Consider the following 24,804-nt stretch of genomic DNA (forward strand, 5'->3'; position numbering starts at 1 on the left):
TTAGAACATAGAACAGGACAGCACAGGAACAGTTCCTTCAGCCCGCAATGCCTGTGCCAAACATGATGCCAAATTAAACTAATCTCTCCTGCCTGAACATGATCCACATCCCTCCAATTCCTTGCATATTCGTGTGCCTATCTAAATCCTCTTAAATATCAAGCTTGGTAGCATGTTCGAGGCACCTACCAACCTGTGTAAAAAGAATTGCCCCACTCCTAATATCCCTCTTACCTTAATGCGATGCCCTCTAGTCCTTGACAATTACACCCCGGCAAAAAGGTTCTGACTGTCTCCCCCATCTATGCCTCTTATAGTTTTATACACTTCTATCACGTCTGCCCCTCAAACTCTGATATTCCAGAGAAAATAATTCAAGTTCGTCCAAACCAGACAACATCCTGGTAAACTTAATCTTCTCTCTGCCCAAAGCTCCCACATCCTTCCTGCAATGAGATGACTTGAACTTCACACAACAGTCCAAATTTGGCCTGACCGCATTGTTTACATGGTTCCACCAACTCGCCAGACATTCCACTGCACACCTACACAATTTACAGTCGTTAATTAACCTACCAAACTGAGACAAAAGGTGCTAGAGTATCTCAGCGGGCCAAGCAGCATTTCTGGAGAACAAGGATAGGTGACTTTGGGTCGGGACTCTTCTACAGACTATTCCTGTGCTGTACTGTTCTATGTTCAATGTGCTATGAATCAGACCACAGTTTTGAATGCTGCCATAGAGTGGGCGCAATGAAGATTTGCATAGTATAGCCATGGGGAATAATTTGATGATTTACCATGGTTTAATTTGGCATAGAGGGGCTAGAGGGACATGAGATCACAGGGAGGATGTGCAAACCCCACACAAACAGAACCAGAGGTCAGAATTAGATTTGGAGCTGTGAGGGCACAGTTCTACTCGTTGTACCACTGTTTCACATTTAGCATTTAAGGAATAAAACCAGCAGCACCAATCTGGAAGCTGGTAAAGCCCTTTATCCTATATCTGGACACCGTGGATGACTTGATTGTCATCATATATTGTCTTTCCACTGACTGGTTAGCACGCAACAAAATAGCTTTTCACTGTACCTCGGTACAAGTGACAATAAACTAAATTTAAGTCTGAATGGGGTTTAATTTAGTTTAAGTGAATATGCAACAAGTAAACATACTTGCTGTGGTTTGTCCCAAGAAATTGAGAGACAAACAGCCTTTAGCATTTAATGGAACTACCATTGTGGTGTTCTGCAATCAATAGCAATGACCAGAAAATAAACCACTTAACCAAAAATAAGGCGTACCACTTGTAGCATAGTGTGTAACTATGTGTGTTGTGGAGAATTAATCTTTTTGCAGTTCGTTACAAAGCTTTTCCGGCATCTGCAAGGTGCAAGGCAGGAGTATGATGGGGCACTCTTCACTTGCCTGAAGAGTGTCCCATCATACCCTTGGTGGGAGTACTCAAGAAACTTAATGTCAAACAAGACATGGTCACCCCTGCCATGTTCTCTCCTTTCCCCATTGGCACATCATCTATATGGTGCACAGCAAACAATGGCCCACAGCTCCCTCTAAAGCACCACCACAATTCGCCAAAAATAACAAGGATAGCGGGCATGTGGCAACATCACCATCTCAAAGAACATCTCCACATTGTGTATCATCACAACTTGTACATAAATTGTCATGAGCACAAAACCAACTGCTGGGGAACTCGGCGGGTCAGGCAGCATCTTTGGTGGGAAATAAACAATCAACATACAGGAGCCGGGACTCTACTTTAGACTGATCAGATGCGTTCTGACCCATAGATTTGCTCCAACAATTTGTTTTTTCATGTTTATAAGTTATAGGACAGAATTAGGACATTCGGCTCATCAAGTCTACTTTGCCATTCAATCATGGCTGATCTACCTCTCCCTCTCAACCCCATTCTCCCACATTCTCCCCATAACCCCTGACACCATTACCAATCAAGTTTTTGTTCAAGATTCCAGCATCTGCTACCTCGAGTGACTGCATATACGATTCCTTCTCTGTTGCTCGGGGGTAATCCCTGGAAGCCCAGACCTAACAGTATTTTTACCAGATGGACTGAGGCAATTCAAGCCCCACTCCTGAATCTTCAGTGCAAATTACAACTTGATACTAATCCCTTGCAAAATTGAGAACTACTGGGAAGATACAACCTTTTGCATAACAGAGTAAGCCAAGGCCTTCTTCTGCCCACTGAGCTGGATAGAAATTATTCCACTCTTTCTATCCAGTTACGCAAAAATGCTGCAGTAACTCAACGGGTCAGGCAGCATCTCTGGAGATAAGGAATAGGTGGTGTTTCGGGTTAAGATCCTTCTTCAGACTGAATGTCCGGGGAGAGGGAAATTAGATATATCATGCTACATCTCCATCATGCATGGATCGTTTTCCTCTTGAAGTCCCAAAACCATGATTTGTTTGGTATGCGCGGTTGCTTCTCACATATGTCTTACTTTGTTTGTACACGACACATACTCCAGAACTGCTGTGGTGTGCAATATGTGAACGGAACCTCCCAAATTACTCCATCTCAGCTGAAATATATCCTTAAACAAATAGGCTAAATGCATAATGGAATGCTCACAACAACACTTTTGCTGACAACCAGTCCTTTGAACTACATGCCTCGACACCAAAGCATGGCAATTAGAAATGTTTAACACTATTCTCCCCTTGAGCAACAGACAGCAAGGGGAGAACTCTGCTGGGCCAACAGCAAATCCCAACTTCATTTTACCCTCATTCTCTGGCTGGAACAAGAACAGAATGAATCATTCACTTTCCTGTTTTTTTAAATAAAAATGGCATAGCACTGAAGCAATATATTTATGCTGGAAGACTTCAAAAGAATCCTTGGTGATTTTTCCTAGATTAACTTGCAGAACCAACTTCACATAACTTACACTGGTACATAGACTAGGTGTAGATCAAATCAGACCTCAGCCATTAAGGGTATGGAAGAGAAACTCAGTTTAAAATCCAGAAGAAAGGAATGCTTGTACTTACTTGGCATCTTTGACAACCTCAGGACATCTGAATTTTTTTTACATTCAATGAACCTCTTGAAGGAAACATCATGACTGGTGCAATGTTTGAAATCTTGGAACCAGCTCTGACATAGCAAGAGGTCACAAACAACTCTAAGCACACCAGACAAAGGTTTCGGTAATGAGGATGGAATATTACCCCAAGCAAAAGGGAGGGCTTAAGGATGGCACAGTAGCACAGCGATCGCATTGCTGCCTTATGACCCTGTCCCACTTAGGAAACCTGAACGGAAACCTCTGGTGACCTTGCCCGTGACCCAAGGTCTCCATGAGGTCGCCGGAAGTTTTGGTTACTCGCCTGGAATGCCTCGACCTGGATCGACTGAAGCATGAGCTGCATCTACAGACCAAAGGTCCTATAGGATCTTTGCTACCGACTGCACATACACACACAAACACACACACACACACACACAAAAACACATAGCGAAGGTGGGGGCCATGGACAGCGGAGGAGCACTGTCTGCGTGATGAAGAGGAAGGTAAATGGCTGCCACAGAGCACGATAAGTCCTTTAGAGAGCGAGCGAGGGGGGGGGGGGGGGGGGGGAAAGGGGAGAGCAGGAGAGAGAAGGAGAGAGAAGGGGACACATAAGGGGGGAGAAGGGGGAGAGAGTGGGGAGAAGGGGAGAGAAGGGGGGGGGAAGGAGTGGAGACAGTTTTAAGAAGTTTAATAAATTTAGCGGCAATTTACCTACTGGCGGGTTTTCTAGGTCCTGAAAACTCCAATGAGCCATTCAAAATGGTCGGTCAGCGAAGGCGATGGCCTTCGACTGCCTGTAATTAAATAGCGACCCCACTCCACTTGCTTCGACCAAACGACAACCTATTTTTAGTCGAGGCCGGTTTTGATTTTGTTGAAACAAACGAAGCAACCTAGATGAAGCCACTAGTGACCAAAACCTCCGGCGACCTCATGGAAACCTTGGGTCGCGGGCAAGGTCACCAGAGGTTTCCGTTCAGGTTTCCTAAGTGGGACAGGGGCATTACAGCGCCAGAGATCCAGGTCCGATCCTGACTACGGGGTGCTGTCTGTGCGGAGTATGTATGTTCTCCTAGTGACTGCGTGGGTTTCTCCAGGTGTTCTGGTTTCCTCCCACACTCCAAAGACATACAGGTTTGTAGACTAACTAGCTCCTGTAAATTATAAATTGTCTCTCGTGTGTAGGATAGTGCTTGTGTACGGGGGTGATCGCTGTTTGGCGGGGACTCTGTGGGCCAAATGACCCGTTTCTAAGCTGTATCTCTAAAGACTAGAGTAAAAAGGGAGAAGTTCGCTGAGCCCTTTCAATAGTCTCTTTGGATTTCTTGCGATCACCTAAGACGATAGATGGGATTTAACACTTTTGCTCAAAGCATCTGAGGGAGATAGTGGAGCAAATATATAAAGAACATTCGGACAACCGCAATAAACACAGAGCAGCCATGATGAGAGAGTCATAATGAGAAATTTATATTCTCTTGATACTAACTGGGATACAGTCAGTATAACAGCTGCAAAAAGAGCACAGTTTCTAAAATATATTCATTAGAAGCTTTATAGCTTTATATCCTTAAATCCAAGAGTGGATTTATAGTAGGAAAGGAGATTGGGATGATGAAATGAATATAATTGGGCAGGTACTTTTGTGACAGTGATTATAAATTCAGTAGGTTATGTGAATGAACAAAACTAAAACACAAGGATCTAATTTGGGGTTTGGCTAATTTCACTTGGCTATTATCAGGTTTAGAAACAGTAGACTGGAAAAAGATACTTGAAAGTAATGTAGCTGTAGGAGCCATTCATGCTTAGGCTAGTTACTGATAGCATATTTTATTGTTTTGTCTAGATATTTCTTGCAGAATTATTTTGTATGCTTGGGGGTGGGCTTTTGATACGTAGATGAACGTTAGATATATTTACTGGAGAGGGAGTGGCCAGATCAGACTGGAGTGGGCACGAGAGAGAAAATACAGTTTTTACCAGAAGAGAGAGAGAGAAAACGGAAAGTTACAGCTTGTATGAGAATAAGGAATACCCGATATGAATAATCTCTTTGTTTGTACAACTACTTCAATAAAGAATCCATTAAACTGGGAATAACGACTGGAGGATCTGTTTTCTCTATTGTATACGTAAGTTCCACTCCTCCCTGCCTGTGTAGCAATGGCAATGGAAAGTTGGACATTGAAAAAGTTTGAAATTGCCATTACAGTAGCAGTGAAACAATGGGAAAACGTTAGAAAGGAGATATTAAGGAGCATCCAAAGTTACAGGGAGAAGACAAGACAATGGGGTTGAGAAGGGAAAATAGATCAGCTATGATCGAATGGCAGGGCAGACTTAATATGACAAATGGCCTAATTCTGCTCCTACATCTGATGGAGAATCAAATGGTTTAAGGTGAACATATTCCCACGCAAAAATAATAAGATGGAACTGTCAAATGTGGAACCTCAGATAAAATGGTGTGTTGAGTTTAAGGTAAAAGAAGGCAAGTATATACCAAATGTAAGGAGCATAATACAGCAGGAATTGTAGAAATTTAAAAAGGAAATTAAGAAAGCAAAGAGGGGATACGACACATATTGACGTATAAAATAAAAGAAAATTCCAAAATTATTTCTCAATGCACAAGGAGCAAGTTGATTACTATGAAGGAATAGGATTCATTAGGGATCAAAAAAACAAGTGTGCGGATGTGGGTTCATAATCAATTTCTTGTGACAGACTTCATAATAGAGAATGCTGTTAACGTGTATGGAAGACAAGTGGGTGAAATTCTAGATGGGATAAACAGTAAAAGAGGATGTATTAAAGCTTCATCATCTTTGATAAAGGATATATCATCATGTTCAATACATATTGCAGAGTCAAAGGGATGGAAAGGATTTCTGAGGCACTGATCACTGTGGCTGTGGAAGTAGGAAGAAAGCATACTGTCATTGGGTTATTTACTAAGTCTCGAAAATCTACAAACCTTAAATGTTTGTCCTGTGGGCTGCGGAAACCGAAGATCCCTTCCCATGCGAGCAAGGGGAGAACTGTACAAATTCCTTACATCCCCCAGCACCATTGTCGGGATTGAACCCGGGTCTCTGGCGCTGTAAGACAGTAGCTCTACGGTTATGCCACCGTGCTGCACAGTGGTTGACAGTGAGGAGGAAAGGTTTGGAATGCAAGAAGAAAATAGGTTACCAGTCAGGCAAACAGAAACATTGTACATAGAAGCTATTGCAGAATTTGGGAAGCTGCAAGACAAGGGTATTTAGAAGTATGTGCAAGGACAATGAGGTATTTAGAATATGTGCAAGGAGGAACAGAGTCATTAATGTTAGCAGCACATGTCAGTGAAGTGGTTAAGAATGGTTGCAGGGCACTATCCTTTGTTAGTTAAAGCAAAAATAAAAGCAAAATTCCACCCAATATTAGTTTCTAAAATGCACAAGGATGGCAAGTTTTTTACTATGGAAGTGAATAGTCAAAAGATTCATTAGGGATCTAAAAAAACAAGGGTGTGGGGATGTGGCTTCATAATCGGAGGATTTCTTGTGACGGGCACTTCATACATAGAGAACGCTGTTACAGGTGTATGGGATATGGGACAAAGTGGGTGAAATTCTAGATGGGTTAAACAGTAAAAGAGGATGTATTAAAGCTTCATCATCTTTGATAAAGGATATATCATCATGTGTTCAATACATATTGCAGAGTTAAAGGGATGGAAAGGATTTCTGAGGCACTGATCACAATGGTCTGTGGCTGTGGAAGTAGGAATGAAAGGCTACTGTCATTGTGCAGTTATTTACTAAGTCTAAGGATAAATCTACAAACCTGTAAATCTTTGCAGTGTGGGTGGAAACCGAAGATCACGGAGAAAACCCATGCGAGCAAGGGGGAGAACGTACAATTTCCTTACAGACAGCATCATTGTCAGGATTGAACCCGGGTCTCTGGCGCTGTAAGACAGTAGCTCTACGGTTATGCCACCGTGCTGCATAGTGGTTGACAGTGAGGAGGAAAGGTTTGGAATGCAAGAAGAAAATAGGTTACCAGTCAGGCAAACAGAAACATTGTACATAGAAGCTATTGCAGGGAATCTTAAGGTAATGCATTTGGAGAAGTACTGCAAGACAAGGGTATTTAGAATATGTGGCAAGGACATTGAGCTATGCAGAGGAACAGAGTCATTAATGTTAGCAGCACATGTCAGTGAAGTGGTTAAGAATGGTTGCAGGGCACTATCCTTTGTTAGTTAAAGCAAAAATTAAAAGAGCAAGGACTCGTACTCTTAAAGAGCACCCAATAGAAGTATATAAAATTAAGAGGAAAATTAGATAGTGCAGATGGTTAGTCTTTTTCCCAGAATGGAAGTGCCAAAATTATATCAAAAGCAAGATTTAATAGGAACCTAATGGGTAACTTTTTCACACGAAGGGCAGTGGGTGTATGGAACGGGCAGCCGGAGGAGGTAGTTGTGGCGGGCACTATCGTTACATTTAAGAAAGATTTAGACAGGTACATTGTCAGGCCAGGGATATGGGCCAAACGCAGGCAGGTGGGACTAGTGTAGATGGGACATGTTGGTGGGTATGAGCAATTTGGCCTGAAGGTCTCTTTCCACAATGTTTGACTCTATGATGAATCTATGACTAATGTTATTGGCAAAAGTGAAAAATCCTATGTGGTTAAATGCCTCGGGTGCTCATGTGCTTTGGTTAATTGGTTTCTTCTGTGCATGTGAATAGAGCCTCCATATTAGGCCGAATTCTCTCTTCTGGTTGCACCTACAAACCTTCTGTTCCTTACTCAGACCCTATTAATCTTGACCCCAAATTGTTTTTTGGAGGGAATTTTCTTCGTTTTGACTTGTACTTTCCTTTTCCCATCCCTAGCTAAATTGCGCTCGCACTTTTTATTTATTGTTTGCACCGATGAAACCCACGGAAATTGAGAGGAATAGATCAAGGGGTGCTAAATGCATTTCAGTCTCTAGCCCAGAGACAATGTGATTAAAATTGGACCAGAGGACACAGAATCTCAAGATGTGAAGGGGTTAGAAAAAGAGATGATTAATAGGAATGCCGACGGGGGTAACTTTTTTAACACAAAGGATGGGGCTGTATGGAACAAGCTGAACCAAGAGGAGGCTCCAAGTTAAGGCTGGGAACTCCCATCGTATAAGAAACATTTAGGGCGGGGTACATGGATAGGACAGGTTTGGAGGGATATGGAATTAGTGCTCCGGCCGCAGGCCCGGGACTAGTGTAAATGGGACATTGCAGGCCGGTGGTGGGAGAGCTTTTAGGGGCCGAAGGGCCTGTTTCCACACTGTATCGCGGGGTTTAAATGACTCTATGGGCCTAATATTGGTCCCGGCTTTACTAAGGAGATTACTCAGGTGCTTTAACATGTGAAAATCTTGACCCTGCAATTGGTGGACAGAAAAATAAGAGAAAGGCTTTTGCCTTCCACCACAGTGAGCAGGTGTTGGAGATTCAACTGTGATCATGTTTGTGTAAAGAAAGAGTGTGCGTCTTGGTTTTCTTTTGCAATATCATGACTGTAGGAATGAAATTTTGTTCAAACCTCGTCTGTTTGAATGACAAACTGTATACAAGGCATAAATTTGGGCTAGAACTTCCGGAGGAACTTTCCTGTCCTTTAACATCCATGTTCAACCGAATCAAGGATCTCTTATATGTTTTCCAAGTCTGCAAATGTGCCACATGATCTGGGCCATCTTCATGAGACTAATAGGAGCCCTTCCTTCCCCTAAAACATGAGCACAAAGTGCAGGTATGGAGAGATGAGGAATCGCCGTTCTTCTGCCCAAGATATCCGTTGGGATAATTACATCCCAATTGCAACCTTGAATGATCAATGAACTGTAACAGTTACAGCTTCCCCCACAGACTGGAAGAGATGTTGTTCCTTTTGAAGGTATTTTCAGTGCAATGCTGAACTAAACTCGAATTTACATGTCTCAGAAATTATTAGCATTAAAAAATTATTCGACATGGAATGAAGCACCGATTTCTCACTGCAAATATTATACAAATTTCATATAATGGGCTAGTTCACATTCCCGTCCCTGCCAAGTCCCAATCCGGACATCCAAAATTGCGTTACAGCCAATTCCAAAATGCGGACACCGTTGCAATAAAAAAATCAAGGTCAAAATGCAAACCTTTATCAACAGCATTGTGATAATCCTCATTTTGCCACAAGGATAGAAGGATGCCATGTAATCATTTAATGAATGAATGAATAAGTTTATTGGCCAATCTACTTGAGAGAGCTGATGGGGCATCAGTTTAACATTTCTTACAGAGGGTGGCACATCCATCAGCACAACACTTACTCAGCAGTGTGAAGAACTATGAGGCTTGTGACCCAGTCTCTAGAATGGAAGTCAGTTCACTGACTTCTCACACAGACTCAAGTGTACAAGCAACTGATCCACAGCTGGAAGTAAAGAAGCTATTTGTAGCTGGAGTTTTTGATTATAGGTGGTGGGACAGTGATTTATGGGTTTGCCCTGTGTTCCGTTCCTCTACTTACTACCACCATAATCAGGTACAGGAAGCAAATTCTTGGCTGTGAGCACAGAGACTAAAGGATAACTCTGGCTTTTAAGAATGTGCTACCAGAATTGCGGCTGGGAGGCTTCCACAGAGTTCTACGGCCTATGTAGAAGCCGGCGCGGTGCAAGGTCAAAATCCCGGGGTTGGGGCCTCGAGGTAAGAGGCCTGGTGGCCGGAGTCCTGGAGATCGGAGTCCCAGCATCAGAGCCTCGTGGTCGGAGTCGGGCATAGGTCGGAGTCTCGTGGTCAGGCCGGGGTGGATAAGCCACGCCGTCGATAACAAAGGGGGACCCCACATGGGGGGGTGGATGGCCAAGAAACTAACAGGAACCCAGCAGGGGGGGGGGGGGGGGGGGGGGGGGGGGGGGGCGAAGGCAGGATGACTATGTTTTGTTACATACAGCGCCTTTGTGGCGACTTTCGTGTACTTAGTATGCAAAAACAAAGCATTTCACTACAAGTGATAATAAAGTATTAATAAAGTATAGATTCTTGATTAGTACAAGATATCAGAGATTATGGGGAGAAGGCAGGGGAATGGGGTTAGGAGGGAGAGATAGATCAGCCATGATTGAATGGCGGAGTAGACCTGGTGGGCTGAATGGCCTAATTCTACTCCTATCACTTATGACCTTAAGTATTATCATCCTCAACCTCAGTGGATCAAGGCAATGTTGCTTGTGTATTTACTTCACAACTTCATGATCACTTTCACTTGCTTGTGTTCAGGGGTGTACAAAGTCCTCAGCAGGAAATTAAATTAATTGCTCTCAAACGGGTAACAAGGGAATAAGAAAAGCTGATCTTTGAATAAACCAAACATAATTCACACAATTTTGGATTTTAAACGAACTAGTCAATGCTCTGGGAGAAGATCTTGCCACAAATCTCATGTTAAAATAAACAGATGTTCCAGTTTCCTTCAACATCCCAATAATGTGCGGACTGGTAGATTAATTTTCCACCATACATTTTCCCCAGCGTAGAGATGAGTGGTAGAATCTGGATAGAGTGAATAGGAATGTGAGGACAATAACTTGGGTGTTAGATGGGCTAATGTCTTCATGCTGTGTGAACTTTAAAATTGCTTTAAAATTGCCTTTTCGTTGGCTCTGGGGAACCAAGAACACTGATGTCTCCATTCGGCATTTGCCTGGTCATAGAGAACATGCAACGTCCTGTTGCAGCCCACCTTTCCTGACTTTAAGCATCCCAATGGCTTTACAGTGAATGAAATCCATTTGTAGGCCAATTACTAGTACATTAATGGAGACCCAGTCACCTGCAACATCTGACAAGTAGCAGGGAGTTAATGGCCAGAAAGTCAGTTCAAGTCGCATTAGTTTACTGAGAATTCTGGTAGCACATTCTTGAAAGTCAGAGTTATCCTTTGGATCTCTAAGCTAAACTAAACTAAACTAAAGAAGCATTCACCAGAACTCCTCTCACCTTCGTTGAATAGCGACAGGGGTTTGTTTACTTGTTCATTTGCACATTAAGGTGTGCATCAGTTCATCTGATTCAGAAGACGGCACCTCCAACATTGCAACTCTCCCTCCTAACTTCTGAGTTGAAGTCTCAGAATAAGATCTATGGATGTACAACTATTCAATGGAGCATGACAACCATCACTGAGGCAAGACTGCCAGTAAGAAAATGGTGTATCGGTGCAAGTGATGTGTTCACCACAGACTATATTTCAAAAGTATGTAAATGTCTGCAAATTGTTTTAGACCCACTGAGTATGTGGAATGCATTATGGAAGTGTATAGAAGTATATTTCCTGGAGAGGGCAATTTTACCAATCAGATCAAATTATATATGCTGTGGATCTGGCGGCCTTGAATGACTGGTGCCATACATGAATTGGAATGTTATTTACTGGAATCAGGAACAGCGCATAGGATCTCTTGGGATGTATCTGATTCATTTCACTGGCACTATAATTTTTACAGGCAGCACAACTTCATCCTGCGTATTGACTCTGAATCCTGTCTTTCGTTGAGGTCACCGCCTCTCGTGCACGAGCGTTTTCCTGGTGACGTCACATAATTTAACATTTAATCTCCATTTTAGCCCAGGTATTACACCAAGCCTGGCCGCGCTCCATTCCAGCAGCCTATGATCCGCTTACTGCAATGTCCCCATTTTCAAACCGTCCACATGCTGTACCGAGCCTTGATAGAAAACTCTGCTTTCCATGCCAGTGTACAGAATGTAGCAACAGAATGAAATAAAGAAGGGTCCCGACCCGAAACGTCACCCATTCCTTCTATCCCGAGACGCTGCCTGTCCCGCTGAGTTACTCCAGCAATTTGTGTCTATCTTCGAAATCAACACAGAATCATTTACCAAGGTCCTAAGTCTCAATTATTTGGAATTTAATATTGAAGGCTGGAAAAGTGGAGAGAGGGAATGGACTAATAAATCCACCTTGACTCTCCTGGTAATTGATCAATAGGACAAAAATAGAACTGTTGATTTATCACAGCAATCAGCCTCACGGTGAGGCAGCGGTAGAGTTGTTGCCTTACGGCGCTTGCGGTTCCATCCCTACTATCGGTGCTTTCTGTACAGAGTTTGTACGTTCTCCCCGTGACTTTTCTCTGAGATCTTCGTTTTCCTCCCACACTCCAAAGACATACAGGTAAATTGGCTTGGTATAGGTGTAAATTGCCCCAAGTGTGTGTAGGATAATGTTAATTTGTGGGAGATCGCTGGTCGGTGCGGACTCGGTGGGCCGAAAGGCCTGTTTCTGCGCTGTATCTCTAAAACTACAAACTAAAAATAAAAACTAAAATTAATCTCCAACGGTTTCGGGTATAGTGAGGGAAATCCCAGTAGAAGATATAAAACCATTAGAATCAAGTCACCTGCTCTTCTAAGGCATGCCACACATCGTATCTCAAATTACCCAAAGTCCAGATATGTCGTCCACAGTCAAAAAGGCACAACGGAGGATGTATTTCCTGCGGCAGCTGAGGAAGCAAAAGCTGCCACAGGCAATGATGGTCCAATTCTATACGGCCATCATAGAGTCTGTCCTCACCTTCTCCATCATGGTCTGGTTTGGCTCAGCCACCAAGCACGACATCCAGAGGCTGCAGCGAATCGTCCGATCAGCTGAGAAGGTTATTGGCTGCAACCTTCCCTCCATTGACGAACTGTACACTGCAAGGCCCAGGAAGCGAGCGGGTAAGATCATCTCTGACCCCTCTCCCCCTGGCCACAAACTCTTTGAATCACTTCCCTCTGGAAGGCGACTCCGGACTGTCAAAGCTGTCACAGCCAGACATAAAAACAGCTTTTTTCCATGAGTAGTTCAACTCAATAACCAAAAATCTGTAGCCTCCTTTTGCTCTGGTATTTTATTTAATTCATGTTTAAACTATAATGTTTTATTATTAATGTTTATGTTTTATGTGTCATTTCTAACTGTCACTGTATGTCATGTTGTCACTTGCGGGCGGAGCACCAAGACAAATTCCTTGTATGTGAATACTTGGCCAATAAACATACATTCATTCATTCAATCCATGATAATCACTTTAATATTATCAGATATTTCTTACCAGAGAAACAGATTCAATCATATCTATGCATCAGTGGTAACTGCATTATACACAACACTCAATGTGACCCTGTCCTCCTTTACTGGGCACATGTTTTTTTTTCATTCTTTAGAGATACCAAAGTGTAGAAGGTTCCCCTATTGCCATTATGGTGCAGACATGGCGCACAAACTAGTCTTCTCATCTTTCGATCTGAATATTGGAGATTTAATTTCCTTTCTATAAAATGGAGCATTTGGATAACACAGTAGCACAGCTGGTAGAGTTGGTGCCTCACAGCGCCAGAGACCTGGGTTTGATCCTGACCTCGCGTGTCGTCTGTGTGGAGTTTGCATGTTCTCCCTGTGACCACGTGGGTTTCCTCTGGGTGCTCCAGTTTCCTCCCACATCCCAAGGACGTGCAGGTTTGTAGATTAATTGACCTCTGTAAATTGCTCCTGGTGTGTAGGCAGTGGATGAGAAAGTGGGATAACATAGAACTAATGTGAGCTGGTGATCGAGGGTTGGCGTGAACTTGGTGGGCCGAAGGGCCTGTTTCCACAATACATCTCTGAACTAAACTAAATACACACTGGTATTCCTTATGGAGGACTAAATGCAAACTATTTTCAGATGAGACACATGAGGATGGGATATTGGACCAGGAGCAGATCATTTGACCTTTCTTCTCTGTTATTCATCAGGTTCGTGTTTGATATTCTAACAGTGCCTTTTTGTTGGTATTATCTCCATATTTATCGATTTCATTAAAATTCAGAAACTTATGCTAAGCAGAGGTCCAATCTAGCGCCTTAGTTAAAAGATGTTATGGACTTACTTTAAAGAATGTTCTCTAATGGCCTGTTCAATCTTCCTGCGAACTACACTAAAATAGGGTTTGCTCTTCATTTCCCTCTTCTCTGTTGCTGAGAGCTTACTCTGTGTAAATTGGCAGCATGCTGCCTTCACTACATCAGTACTCACAGTGCAAAAGTAACTCTTTGGTTATAAAAACAACTTGGAACATGGTGAGGTTAGCAAGTTATACGTTTCCCTTCAGTGCTATCTGCATATGTTTATCACAGCTTCTAACCATTTGGCCTTCTTGTGCCAAAATAAATTATGCTTTAAACTCCAACATAAACACACTCTTTAATTACCCAGTCACAGTACAATGTCCTCATTCTTGTGCTTCTATGTTCCAGATAGCTGAACTACCACGAGGTTTTCAGACAAATCTGTGCACTGTGAACTTACACCCACTCTCCTGAACTGAAGACACAGGCCACAGTTGTATTGCAGAATCAGGTCTGGTACCTGCCTAAAGGTGTAAGAAGGAACTGAAGATGCTGGATTAAACCAACGATAGAAACAAAATGCTGGTGTAACGCAGCAGGACAAGCAGCATCTCTGGAGAGGGGGAATGGGTGACGTTTCAGGTCGAGACCCTTCATCAGACGCCTCGACCCGAAAGGTCGCCCATTCCTTATTTTCAGAGATCCTGCCTGTCCCGCTGAGTTACTCCAGCATTTTGTGTCTACCTGCCTAAAGGTGACTTGTGGGACCAAAGTTACCCAGTTGCTCTTGCATCTCACAGGCTAATTGTGGAACGACATGGTTCCACTTACTGGTCATCAAAGCTAATTGTTTCTCAAGAGTCAACATTTAAACATCGTCCAACAGAAAGCTCCAACTGACCACCCTGGTAGATATAGTGACACCATTTTAGCCTCAAATACCAGCTGTTACATCTCTTGCACAGTACACTTGGTAACTCGATTCCTGATCCCAGTCTGTAGAAGGTCCACACCCAAAACGTCCTTTTTATCCAGAGATGCTGCCTGACCTACTGCGTTACTCCAGCACTTTGTGTCTATCTTTGGTATTAAGCGGCAAATGCAGTTTGTAGGAAGGAACTGCAGATGCTGGTTTAAACCGAAGATAGACATGCTAAATGCTGGAGTAACTCAGCGGGACAGGCAGCATCTCTGGAGAGAAGGAATGGGTGACGTTTCAGGTAGAGACCCTTCTTCAGACTGTCTTGATCCAAAACATCACCCATTCCTTCTCTCCAGAGATGCTGCCTGTCCTGCTGAGTTACTCCAGTGTTTTGTATCTATCTTCAGCAAACGTGGTTCTTTGCTTCTACACTTGGTAAAGTAGTTGATGCATCTTATTAATACACATCTCCCAGCATTCAAAAACCAAGGGAGTAATTGGACCACAACAACACACACTTTGCTTGTAGTCTTTTTATACAACTTTTTGAAAATCCACAGCTATACCTAGAACTGGCAAATATGGGTACTGGTATCAATATCTTATAATTTCTGCCATCATAGTTTATCAATTAGAACTGCATCGGGATTCACAAAGTGGCAAGTGTGTTTTGACTATTCAAGGCGACAAAGATTACACCGATGTGACAAATATCTCAGACAAAGAAGCGACTTAAGAGCACTTCCGCAGATACACAGCAGCTTCAGGTGAGGTGAAGGTGGTTTTTAGCAATGCTCGGCTTAAATGGGATGTATGCACATTCTGGAGCGATGGAAAACCTACGAATCACACTGGACTCATGCAAGAGCTAAAAGCATGCCTTGGTTCGGAATAACCGAATTTGATCAAATGCAAAGCTGTCTGCCCGTTTAACTCATTCGCGGAGGCCAAGACAAGTCACCCCAGACCGTTGGGATGTCCGTGAATCCAGGGCTTCACAAGAAGGATTACTTTCTGTCCGTGATCTTAATCAATGCACTGACCGTGCCGGCAATGAATACCTTTGACTCGCAGTTCGTTAAAGATGATTGTTCGCTATTCCTTATTCCCCTACCAGGTGACACATGCACATACCCCACAGATAAATCCTCAGCATGTTTTACATCCCGGAGGGGTAAAGATTTAACAACGGAAAATAAAGGTTACTTGCCAAACACGAAAGTAAACACAATTGAATCTTCCCTGCCTGCTGGATTTAAACATTTGAGCGCAGCTCTGAGCTGCTTTTCCAGGTACAAGCTTCCTTACCTGGTCGGCAGCAGAAACTAGTTCTAAAAGGCACAGCATCATCCAACCAGAAACCCCAAGGATCATCCTGAAAGTGGGAAAGCGAATCGCCCCAGAATGTCGCGATGGCACAGACCGATCCCTGCAGGTTCTTATCAAAAACAAAACAAAGCCTTCTTGATACGTTTGCTTGTTCTTCTGTTGCGCTCTTCTCCAAAACTCTGGGTCAAAGTTTAGACTTGCTCTGGCCAGGGGGTATTTATGGTCTGTGCATCTGAGTGTTTTGCAAATCCCAGGGATTAGATGCTGCGAGTTTGACTGACATTTAGAAGGAGTTCTGCGAGTGTTTGTGTGTGTGTGTGTGTGTGTGTGTAGAGAGAGCGAGTGGGTGGAGAGCGGTGACTGGAGGCAGGAGTAAGTTGCGAAGGGATATGGAAAGTTATAATTTACAAGTTATTCTGGGCAGGAAATCCACGCCGTGAAATGATGCCAAACGCCTGAAGTTAGGAGTTTCCATTTATTTAGACTGTCACGCTTTGATGGCTGCTCCCCATCCCTTCTCAATGAGATCAAACACCCTGTCTGAACGTAGTAGATATGTTTCACATCTGTGGCATAAATACGCTGTTTCTTAGAAGCCATTTACCAGGAAGAAGTTAGTCAAAGGAAGAAAAAGCCTAATGAAAAGTGTCTGCACATATTCAGGAGCTGTATTAAACCTTGAGTCATGGGCTCCATAGATACACAAGGAGTTCATCACACTGGATGATGCAAAGATGTATCTCTTTGCTGTTTGTTGGGATCTTTCTTGGCTCAGTGAGTCACAGCCTTCTTCGTTACTCAGAATGTCACCATTCTGGATCACCTTCTCCAGAATGTCACCATTCTGGATCACCTTCTCCAGAAATGTGGAAAGAAGGCCCTTATAGCCACTGAGACCAGGCCAATTTATCAATCACCCATTCACACTAATGTTATAGTCATACAGCATGGAAACAGGGCCTTCGTCCCACCGGGTCTTGATGTTGGAGCCCCCGCCGACCAACATGCCCCATCTACACTCGTCTCACTTGCTTAATTTTGGCCCGTATCCCTGTAAACCTACCCTACCCTGTCTGAATGTTTCTTAAACATTGTGATAGTACCTGCCTCAACTACCTCCTCCGGCAGCTCGTTCCATACACCCACCACCCCTTGTGTAAACAAGTTACCCTCAGGTTCTCATTAAATCTTTCCCCCCTCACCTTAAACCTATGTCCTCTGATTACCCTACTCTGGCATAAAGGAGTCTGTGCATTTAACCAATTGGAGTTTCCTCGTGATTTTGTACACCTGTATAAGATCACCCCTCATCCTCCTGTGCTCCAAGGAATGAAGCCCTAGCCTGCTCAATTTCTCCCTCTAGTAAATCCGATGCTAATCCTATATCTAATTTTATGTTCCCCACATCACCAAGAATTCCCCTGTAGATTCTACCACTCACCTGCACATTAGAATCAACGTGCACGTCCTTGGGATATGGGAAGAAGTCTGAATCATCCAGTGACCTATGTGGTCACAGGGAGAATATACAAACTCCACATACTGTGAATGGCTGTCATCGATGAATCCAGGTTGCTGGAACTATGTGATTGCATCTCTACTACCCGCACCACTGTGCCACCTTTTATTAACCTAATGTCAGTGGATAAAACAGGTTAGTTCTTGGGGATATCACACCAATGGCAGCACAAAAAAACAGCAGACTAAAGGGATTCCATTGAGAATGTGTAGGAAAAAACTGCAGATGCTGGTTCCAGAACAAGGGGTCACAGTTTAAGGATAAGGGGGAAATCTTTTAGGACCGAGATGAGAAAAACATTTTTCACACAGAGAGTGGTGAATCTGTGGAATTCTCTGCCACAGAAGGTAGTTGAGGCCAGTTCATTGGCTATATTTAAACGGGAGTTAGATGTGGCCCTTGTGGCTAAAGGAATCAGGGGGTATGGAGAGAAGGCAGGTACAGGATACTGAGTTGGATGATCAGCCGTGATCATATTGAATGGCGGTGCAGGCTCGAAGGGCCGAATGGCCTACTCCTGCACCTATTTTCTATGTTTCTATGTTTACATCGAAGATCGACACAAAATGCTGGAGTAACTCAGCGGGACAGGTAGCATCTCTGGAGAGAAGGAATGGGTGATATTTCAGGTCAGGACTAAAGAAGGGTCGCAACCTGAAATGTCACCCATTCCTTCTCTCCAGAGATGCTGCCTGTCCCAGCAATTTGAGTCTATCTTAATTGAGAATGAGTCCGATTAACTTGAGGATGGACTATTGGAGCTGAAGGTTCACTTGGCAATTATTACAGCAGAGCAAATCAAAAGAGGCAAAACTTAAAATGTAAAAGTGTGTGTGGCTACGGCTTGCAAGGATGAAATTGATCAAATCAATTGATCTGGAACCATAATTCAACTGAAAATCACCTATTTTAGAATGAAAATCATTCTATTTTATTCAACTCGGTAAAGTAGGTGTACATTTATTATTGTCATGTGTAATGAGGTAAAGTGAAAAGCTTTGTTTTGCATGCTGTCCAATCCAAATCAGATATTACTATACATAGTATAATCAAGCAAAACTCAACTATAATCGGTAGAGCAGAGGAAAAGGTACAGAGTGCAAAATATAATTCTCAGCATTTTCACACATCAGCTCCAGAGACAAAATACAATGTCCCCAATGGGGTAGAGTGAATTGGCTTTGCCCTAGCATATGGTAGGGCCATTCAGAAGCCTGATAATGGAGAGTTCCTTTGTCATGCAGCACATGCTTTCAACCTTCCGTACCTTCCGACTGGAGACGGTAGAAGAAGGATTGATTCAGGGTGGGACAAGACGTTGACTATGTTGGCTGCTTTCCCAAGGCAGCATGAAGTGCAAATGGTGTCAATGGTGGGAGTCTAGTCTATGTGAGGGGCTGGGCTACATCCACAACTATCCACAATTTCTTGTGGTTTTGGGTAGAGCTTTTCGCAAAGCAACATGTGGTGCAACCTGATTGAATGCTTTCTATTATGCATCTGTAGAAGTTTGTAAGAGTCACTGGAGATGTGCCAGATTCCCTCAGTCTCTTGAGGAAGTAGTGGCACTGGTGAGCCTTCTTGGCCGTCTCTTCAACGTGGTTCATCGACGACAGATCTTTTGAAGTATTGACTCCGAGAAACTTGAAGCTCTCAACCATTTTCACTTCAGCACCATTGACACATTGACACACTTCCCCAACTCCTTTGTCCTGCTGACATTGAGGGAAAGGTTGATGGCCTGACACCATGTAATAAGTTCTGTATCTCCTTTGTATAATTTGTCACTGTTCGTGATCTAGCACACCACAATGGATTGAGTTAGAGATGAATGTGGCTGCACAGTCATAATTAAATAGGGAGTAAAATACGAAACTGAGTACACATCCTTGCAGGGCACCAGTGTTGGGAATTATTGTGGAGAATACTTTGCCACCTATCCTCACTGAATGTGATCTGTAGGTCAGAAAGTCGAGGATCCACTGGCAGCTGAGGGTGCCAGGAGTTTAGGGATGAGTTTGGATGGGATTGTGGTGTTGAAAGCAAAGCTTTAGACTTTTAGACATTAGACTTTAGAGGTACAGTGTGGAAATAGGCCTTGGCGCCCACAAAGTCCACGCCAACCAGCCATGCTGGCACTACCCTACAAACTGGAGACAATTTATTGCAGAAGCCAATTAACCTGCAAACTTGTACCTCTCTGGAGTGTGGGGAGAAACCGGAGCACCTGGAAAAATCCCAAGCGATCACAAGGAGAATGTGTAAGAAAGAACGGCAGATGCTGGTTTAAATCGAAGGTAGACACAAAATGCTGGAGTAACTCAGCGGGTGAGGCAGCATCTCTGGAGAAAAGGAATGGGTGACGTTTCGGGTCGAGACCCTTCTTCAGACTGATGTCAGGCAAGAGGGCAGTAGAAAGATAGAATGTAGGTGGAGACAGTAAGACTAGTGGGAGAACTAGGAATGGGAAGGGGATGGAGAGAGAAAACAAGGCAAACGTATTAACTCTGTACAGATAATAGACAATAGACAATAGGTGCAGGAGTAGGCCATTTGGCACTTTGAGCCATGGCTGATCATCCCCAATCAGTACCCCGTTCCTGCCTTCTCCCCATATCCCCTGACTGCTATTTTTAAGAGCCCCATCTTGCTCTCTCTTGAAAGCATCCAGAGGACCTCTGAGGCAGAGATAGCATCCATAGTCAGGATCGAACCCGGTTCTCTGGGGATGTAAGGCAGCAACTCCACCTATAGTTAATAAGTGAAGCTGTAGTCCAAGTGCACCTCTTGGTTCATCCATAGTTTGCATTGAGGAACACACACATTATCATCTTTGGCACACAGTCCACTACACACTTGCCGATGAAATAAGTGACAGCAGTGGCATATTCACCTAGGTTAGATTACTGGTGCTCACTGCCATTCAATAACATAATTGACCAGCTTCCCAAATAAGTCCAATAGAATTGATCAACTCCTTCACAGACATCTCCTCCTCACGAATGGAATGAAATCCAATTCACTCTGATTCACTTCAATGAAATAGAATAAAGCCAAATCTTTGCCAGTCACCACAATATCATTGACAAATGAGCACGAGTCACTTCCATTCACATAGAGAAATAGATTATAACTGATCAATTACGTACAAATCATCATATATAAATCATTTCAGAAGACCAATTCATTATCAAATTTTATTCAAATGCAATTCCTGTGTTACAACAGTAAACACAATTTTAAAGTAATTAAGGATTATATAGGTATTTACAATATCCTAAGGCCATGAGACAAGCAATACAAATGCAAGTCTCTTTATATATATTAAGCAATATGTTGACAGGTCAATTCATTGACCTCTACCATGAGCAATACAAATCAGTACATTAATTTATTTCCATTTACCACAAATAACAGAATTATAAGAGATGAATTACCTTATTTTCACCTCAATTAAATATAATTCCCTTCCAGATTTGCCTCAATAAAATCCATTTTTCACCTGTTTAATTACATTTGAATAACGTATTCTTATCTTATTCAATGAAATAATATTAAATAGATAATTAACCTTACGACTCATCACAATTAAAACTGATTTAATTACAAAGTCTAATAATTTACTATTATTAAAATTAAATTGAGCTACTTGTGTACCAACCTCCTAAATTAAACACATATCCAAGAATTCAATCTCTTTCTAATTTGTTGCAATTCACCAGAAACACCAGCAAGCCAAATTCTATTGCCATTTTAATTAATTAACTTGAATATGTAGATTTGCACCCACCCCCATTCATTCAAACCAAATAAAGCCGTTCTCTTCCAATTCATTCTATTTAAATAGAATATATAAAGGCTTTTCCCATTCATTGCATTTGGACAGTAACAGAATTTTAAGAAAATTGCGTTTCGTTCATCACGCTTAAATATAATTCTCAATCATTGCAACAGACCTACCAAGCTTAGTTTAATTAGTAGATAAGCTACCACTTCATTAGATTAACTTCCAGTAGACCAATCTCTTCTCATTCGTCTCATCCTCATGGAATTCCAATGGACCAACTCCCCTTTCCTTTTACCTATTTAAATCCACTTTCATTAATCCAGCCATTTCCGGTCCATTTATTGTCACCGTCCCCATTGCAAATGAAACTGACTGATTTAATTAATAAATTAATTATATTCCGATTCGCTTTGTCTAAAAAAGTGTTTCAATGAACCAAGTCACTTTTCCATCCACATTACTTAAAAGGAATATCAATAAACTAATCGCTTTCACATTAAGCAGCTAAACCTCAATCTCAGCATGCCCATTTCATTAAAAAAAAATCATAAAATAGTAAGATTAAACGAGAACTTACCAGTTTGAGGTTTGATCTTTATTTTATGAGGAGTAACGTTGAGGGATTACATGAAGACCCCGCCAGGACGCATGCGTGTCAATATTCAAAGCAGTGGTGTGAAATCACAGACAACAGTTATTGAACTGAACAAAGTAAGATAAGAGAACCATAATACCAGTTGACCTTTATGATAGAGGGCTGGGAGCGGAGGGCACGTAATCCCTCAACGTTACTCCTCATAAAATAAAGATCAAACTTCAAACTGGTAAGTTCTCATTTAATCTTACTATTTTACTTCGGAGTCACGTGAGTGACTACATGAAGATTTTAAAGCTCTGTGATTTCATGCCGTGGAAAACGAGTCCAGGCGTCATACACTGCATCAGTAGGCCAATGATGAGTGAACATTAATATTGCATTCAGACATGACATTGATATAGACATGTTGATGCTATTAATGAACAATAGTGCAATAGTAACCTCCCTCAACTGGGAGGAAACATACTTAACATAGTGTTGGCAAATCCCCCCAATCTGGCAATGAGTTTGATCTGAATCTGGACAGATCAATAGTTTGACCATCCTGCAGCCGCTAGGATGTGGTCCATAACCCTGCTGCTGAGGTATAGCGGTCCTGGTGGAGTGAGACTCAAAATGTCAATGTTCACTCCAGTATATGCCAGACCCATTTAATCCTCTGGAGAAGGTTTGTAGTGATTCCATCTAACAAGGTTTATGTAACTAACAATATAGCTAGTCAGAGTCTATAAGATTCTTAAGGACCTTGACATACTGGTGTAGATGCGTGATCACACACAACCCAAGGTCCATGGGATATGCAACATCTAGTTTGGTCTTATGTCCCTGTCTACTCTGCTTGACTAATCATGAACAAAACATGTTATTATAGCCCACAGATATGATCATCCTATCCAGTGCAGCAATGACTTGACCCGTAGCTCTGTACTCAGCACCATGGCATAACCACTAGTAAGTGAGTTTGACCAAGGACAGGGATGTTGCTGGTGCCCATCGGCGAAGTGACGTAGCACAATGTTAACAACCCATATCTCTGCGTCCCTAGACCTGGGAGGTTTTAAGTTGATGATACCCTTCATAATCTAGATGTCGGAGGGTGAGACCGGACAGAGTGGTTTATGTTCACTGCAGCCAAATGATGAGGATGTACTTCAGGCGTAGTAAATGGAGTATTAACTTAATGTTATAATCCCATAAAACTAAATTTCAAGATGTCTGTAATCCGTGCTGAGTTAAACGTAAAGAAGCATAAACAATACTTCCCATCTCCTATGAGGAATGCTGCTATTTGATGCTATTCCTGCAATCTGCAGTGAGCACTCCCAATGCTTTAGGGTTGACAACCCGATCCACAGGAACGGTCTCTCAGAGTCTGTAAGTCAATTAATTGATTATATCATGCAGAGGATGGTTTCAACATCACAACTGAACCAGCATCTTTGTGCCCAGAAATAACCATGTAAGGTTTTATGCTCATTCCCCACATTAGCAGGAACCATGGGTTAATCACCCAGGCAGGCACTATGAAAAGCCGGAAGTGGGAATTTTGCATGACCCGTCCTAGGAGGCCAAATGGAGGAAGACATAAAAGACCATTCCTCCCTTGTGTAGCGAGTATGCACCCTTCGCCACTGATATGCCTCGTATTTTTGCAACTGGTGATTGAGCCTGGATGCAAGCATCTCGATCGTTAGTGTTCCATTGATTCACAATGTCATTAAATACCTTGTGATCGCACATTCATTCTGTGTTGTCATTGATTTGCATGATAATACACCAGTGTTAAAAGCGGTTAGGTAAAACTATCACCGGATACTTTGATTTGATTGTTCCTTAGTGATTAACATATTCCACCACCAAAGTGTATCAACTAGGACTTCACACATCCTTTAATGCACAGAACGCACCTGGTGTCCATTGGCAGTTGATACCATGACTGAACAATTGATAACTCGTACTAATCCCATCTGCCTCCGTAACTAGAGATGGTATTAGTAAATTTCCCATCTTTGAGCAATAGCATCAGTTTGTGAATGACTGAAGATTTATGGATGAGAGGTTTAGTGGAGCAACGCTGAATACTGTTCGTCCACCATTGTGACTTTGATAGTTTCAGCTGCGAATAGCAGATGTTCAATCTTTTGTCTCAGAACCGAATGCCAGACAAATAAATGGATTGATTGTATTCCAATAATCAATAGTTTCAGTTGGTATCAGCTTGATTTAAATTTAACTGGACGGGTTAGAACCCCAATTGATCAAATATAGCTATGTGGCTGATAAGGCTAATTTAGTAAAATTCAGTATGTTCAATATCATCCAGATTGGCCATAACACTTATTTGTTAGCTCTGGGCAGTCAAAGCACTGATTGTAGTGATTTGGTAAATAATCTGGAAACTGAAGTTAGCCCATTTTGCAATGCAACTGAGTGTCTCATTGCCTCATCCATTTAAATTCCAATTATCTTCGAACCCTGTGAGTGGAAATGATCACATGGAAGTTATTCAGAAATGTCTATACTGCACTTGAGGTTTGAGGCTGTTGACAATGATCAGTCCACATCTCCATAATTGTGAGCCTGCCTTGAAAGGCTACTCCAACCATACCTGTTGTGCAGTATAAACTAATCTTATGTTATCCC

The 24,804-nt window shown here is 42.4% G+C and overlaps 1 protein-coding gene across 2 annotated transcripts in view; it reads right to left on the minus strand.

Annotated features, from left to right (window-relative positions):
• Positions 1 to 17,069, minus strand: part of LOC129700393 (fibulin-7-like) — a 43,694-nt gene extending 26,625 nt beyond the window's left edge. For both annotated transcript variants that reach the window (XM_055640842.1, XM_055640841.1), the window contains exon 1: positions 16,237 to 17,069. In XM_055640842.1, coding sequence (XP_055496817.1) covers positions 16,237 to 16,302 — 66 coding nt within the window. In that variant the 5' untranslated portion in view covers positions 16,303 to 17,069. The remainder of the gene's footprint in view (positions 1 to 16,236) is intronic.
• Positions 17,070 to 24,804: the final 7,735 nt, after the last annotated feature.

The sequence above is a fragment of the Leucoraja erinacea genome, chromosome 9, assembly GCF_028641065.1.
Source record: "Leucoraja erinacea ecotype New England chromosome 9, Leri_hhj_1, whole genome shotgun sequence".
Lineage (NCBI taxonomy): Eukaryota > Metazoa > Chordata > Chondrichthyes > Rajiformes > Rajidae > Leucoraja > Leucoraja erinaceus.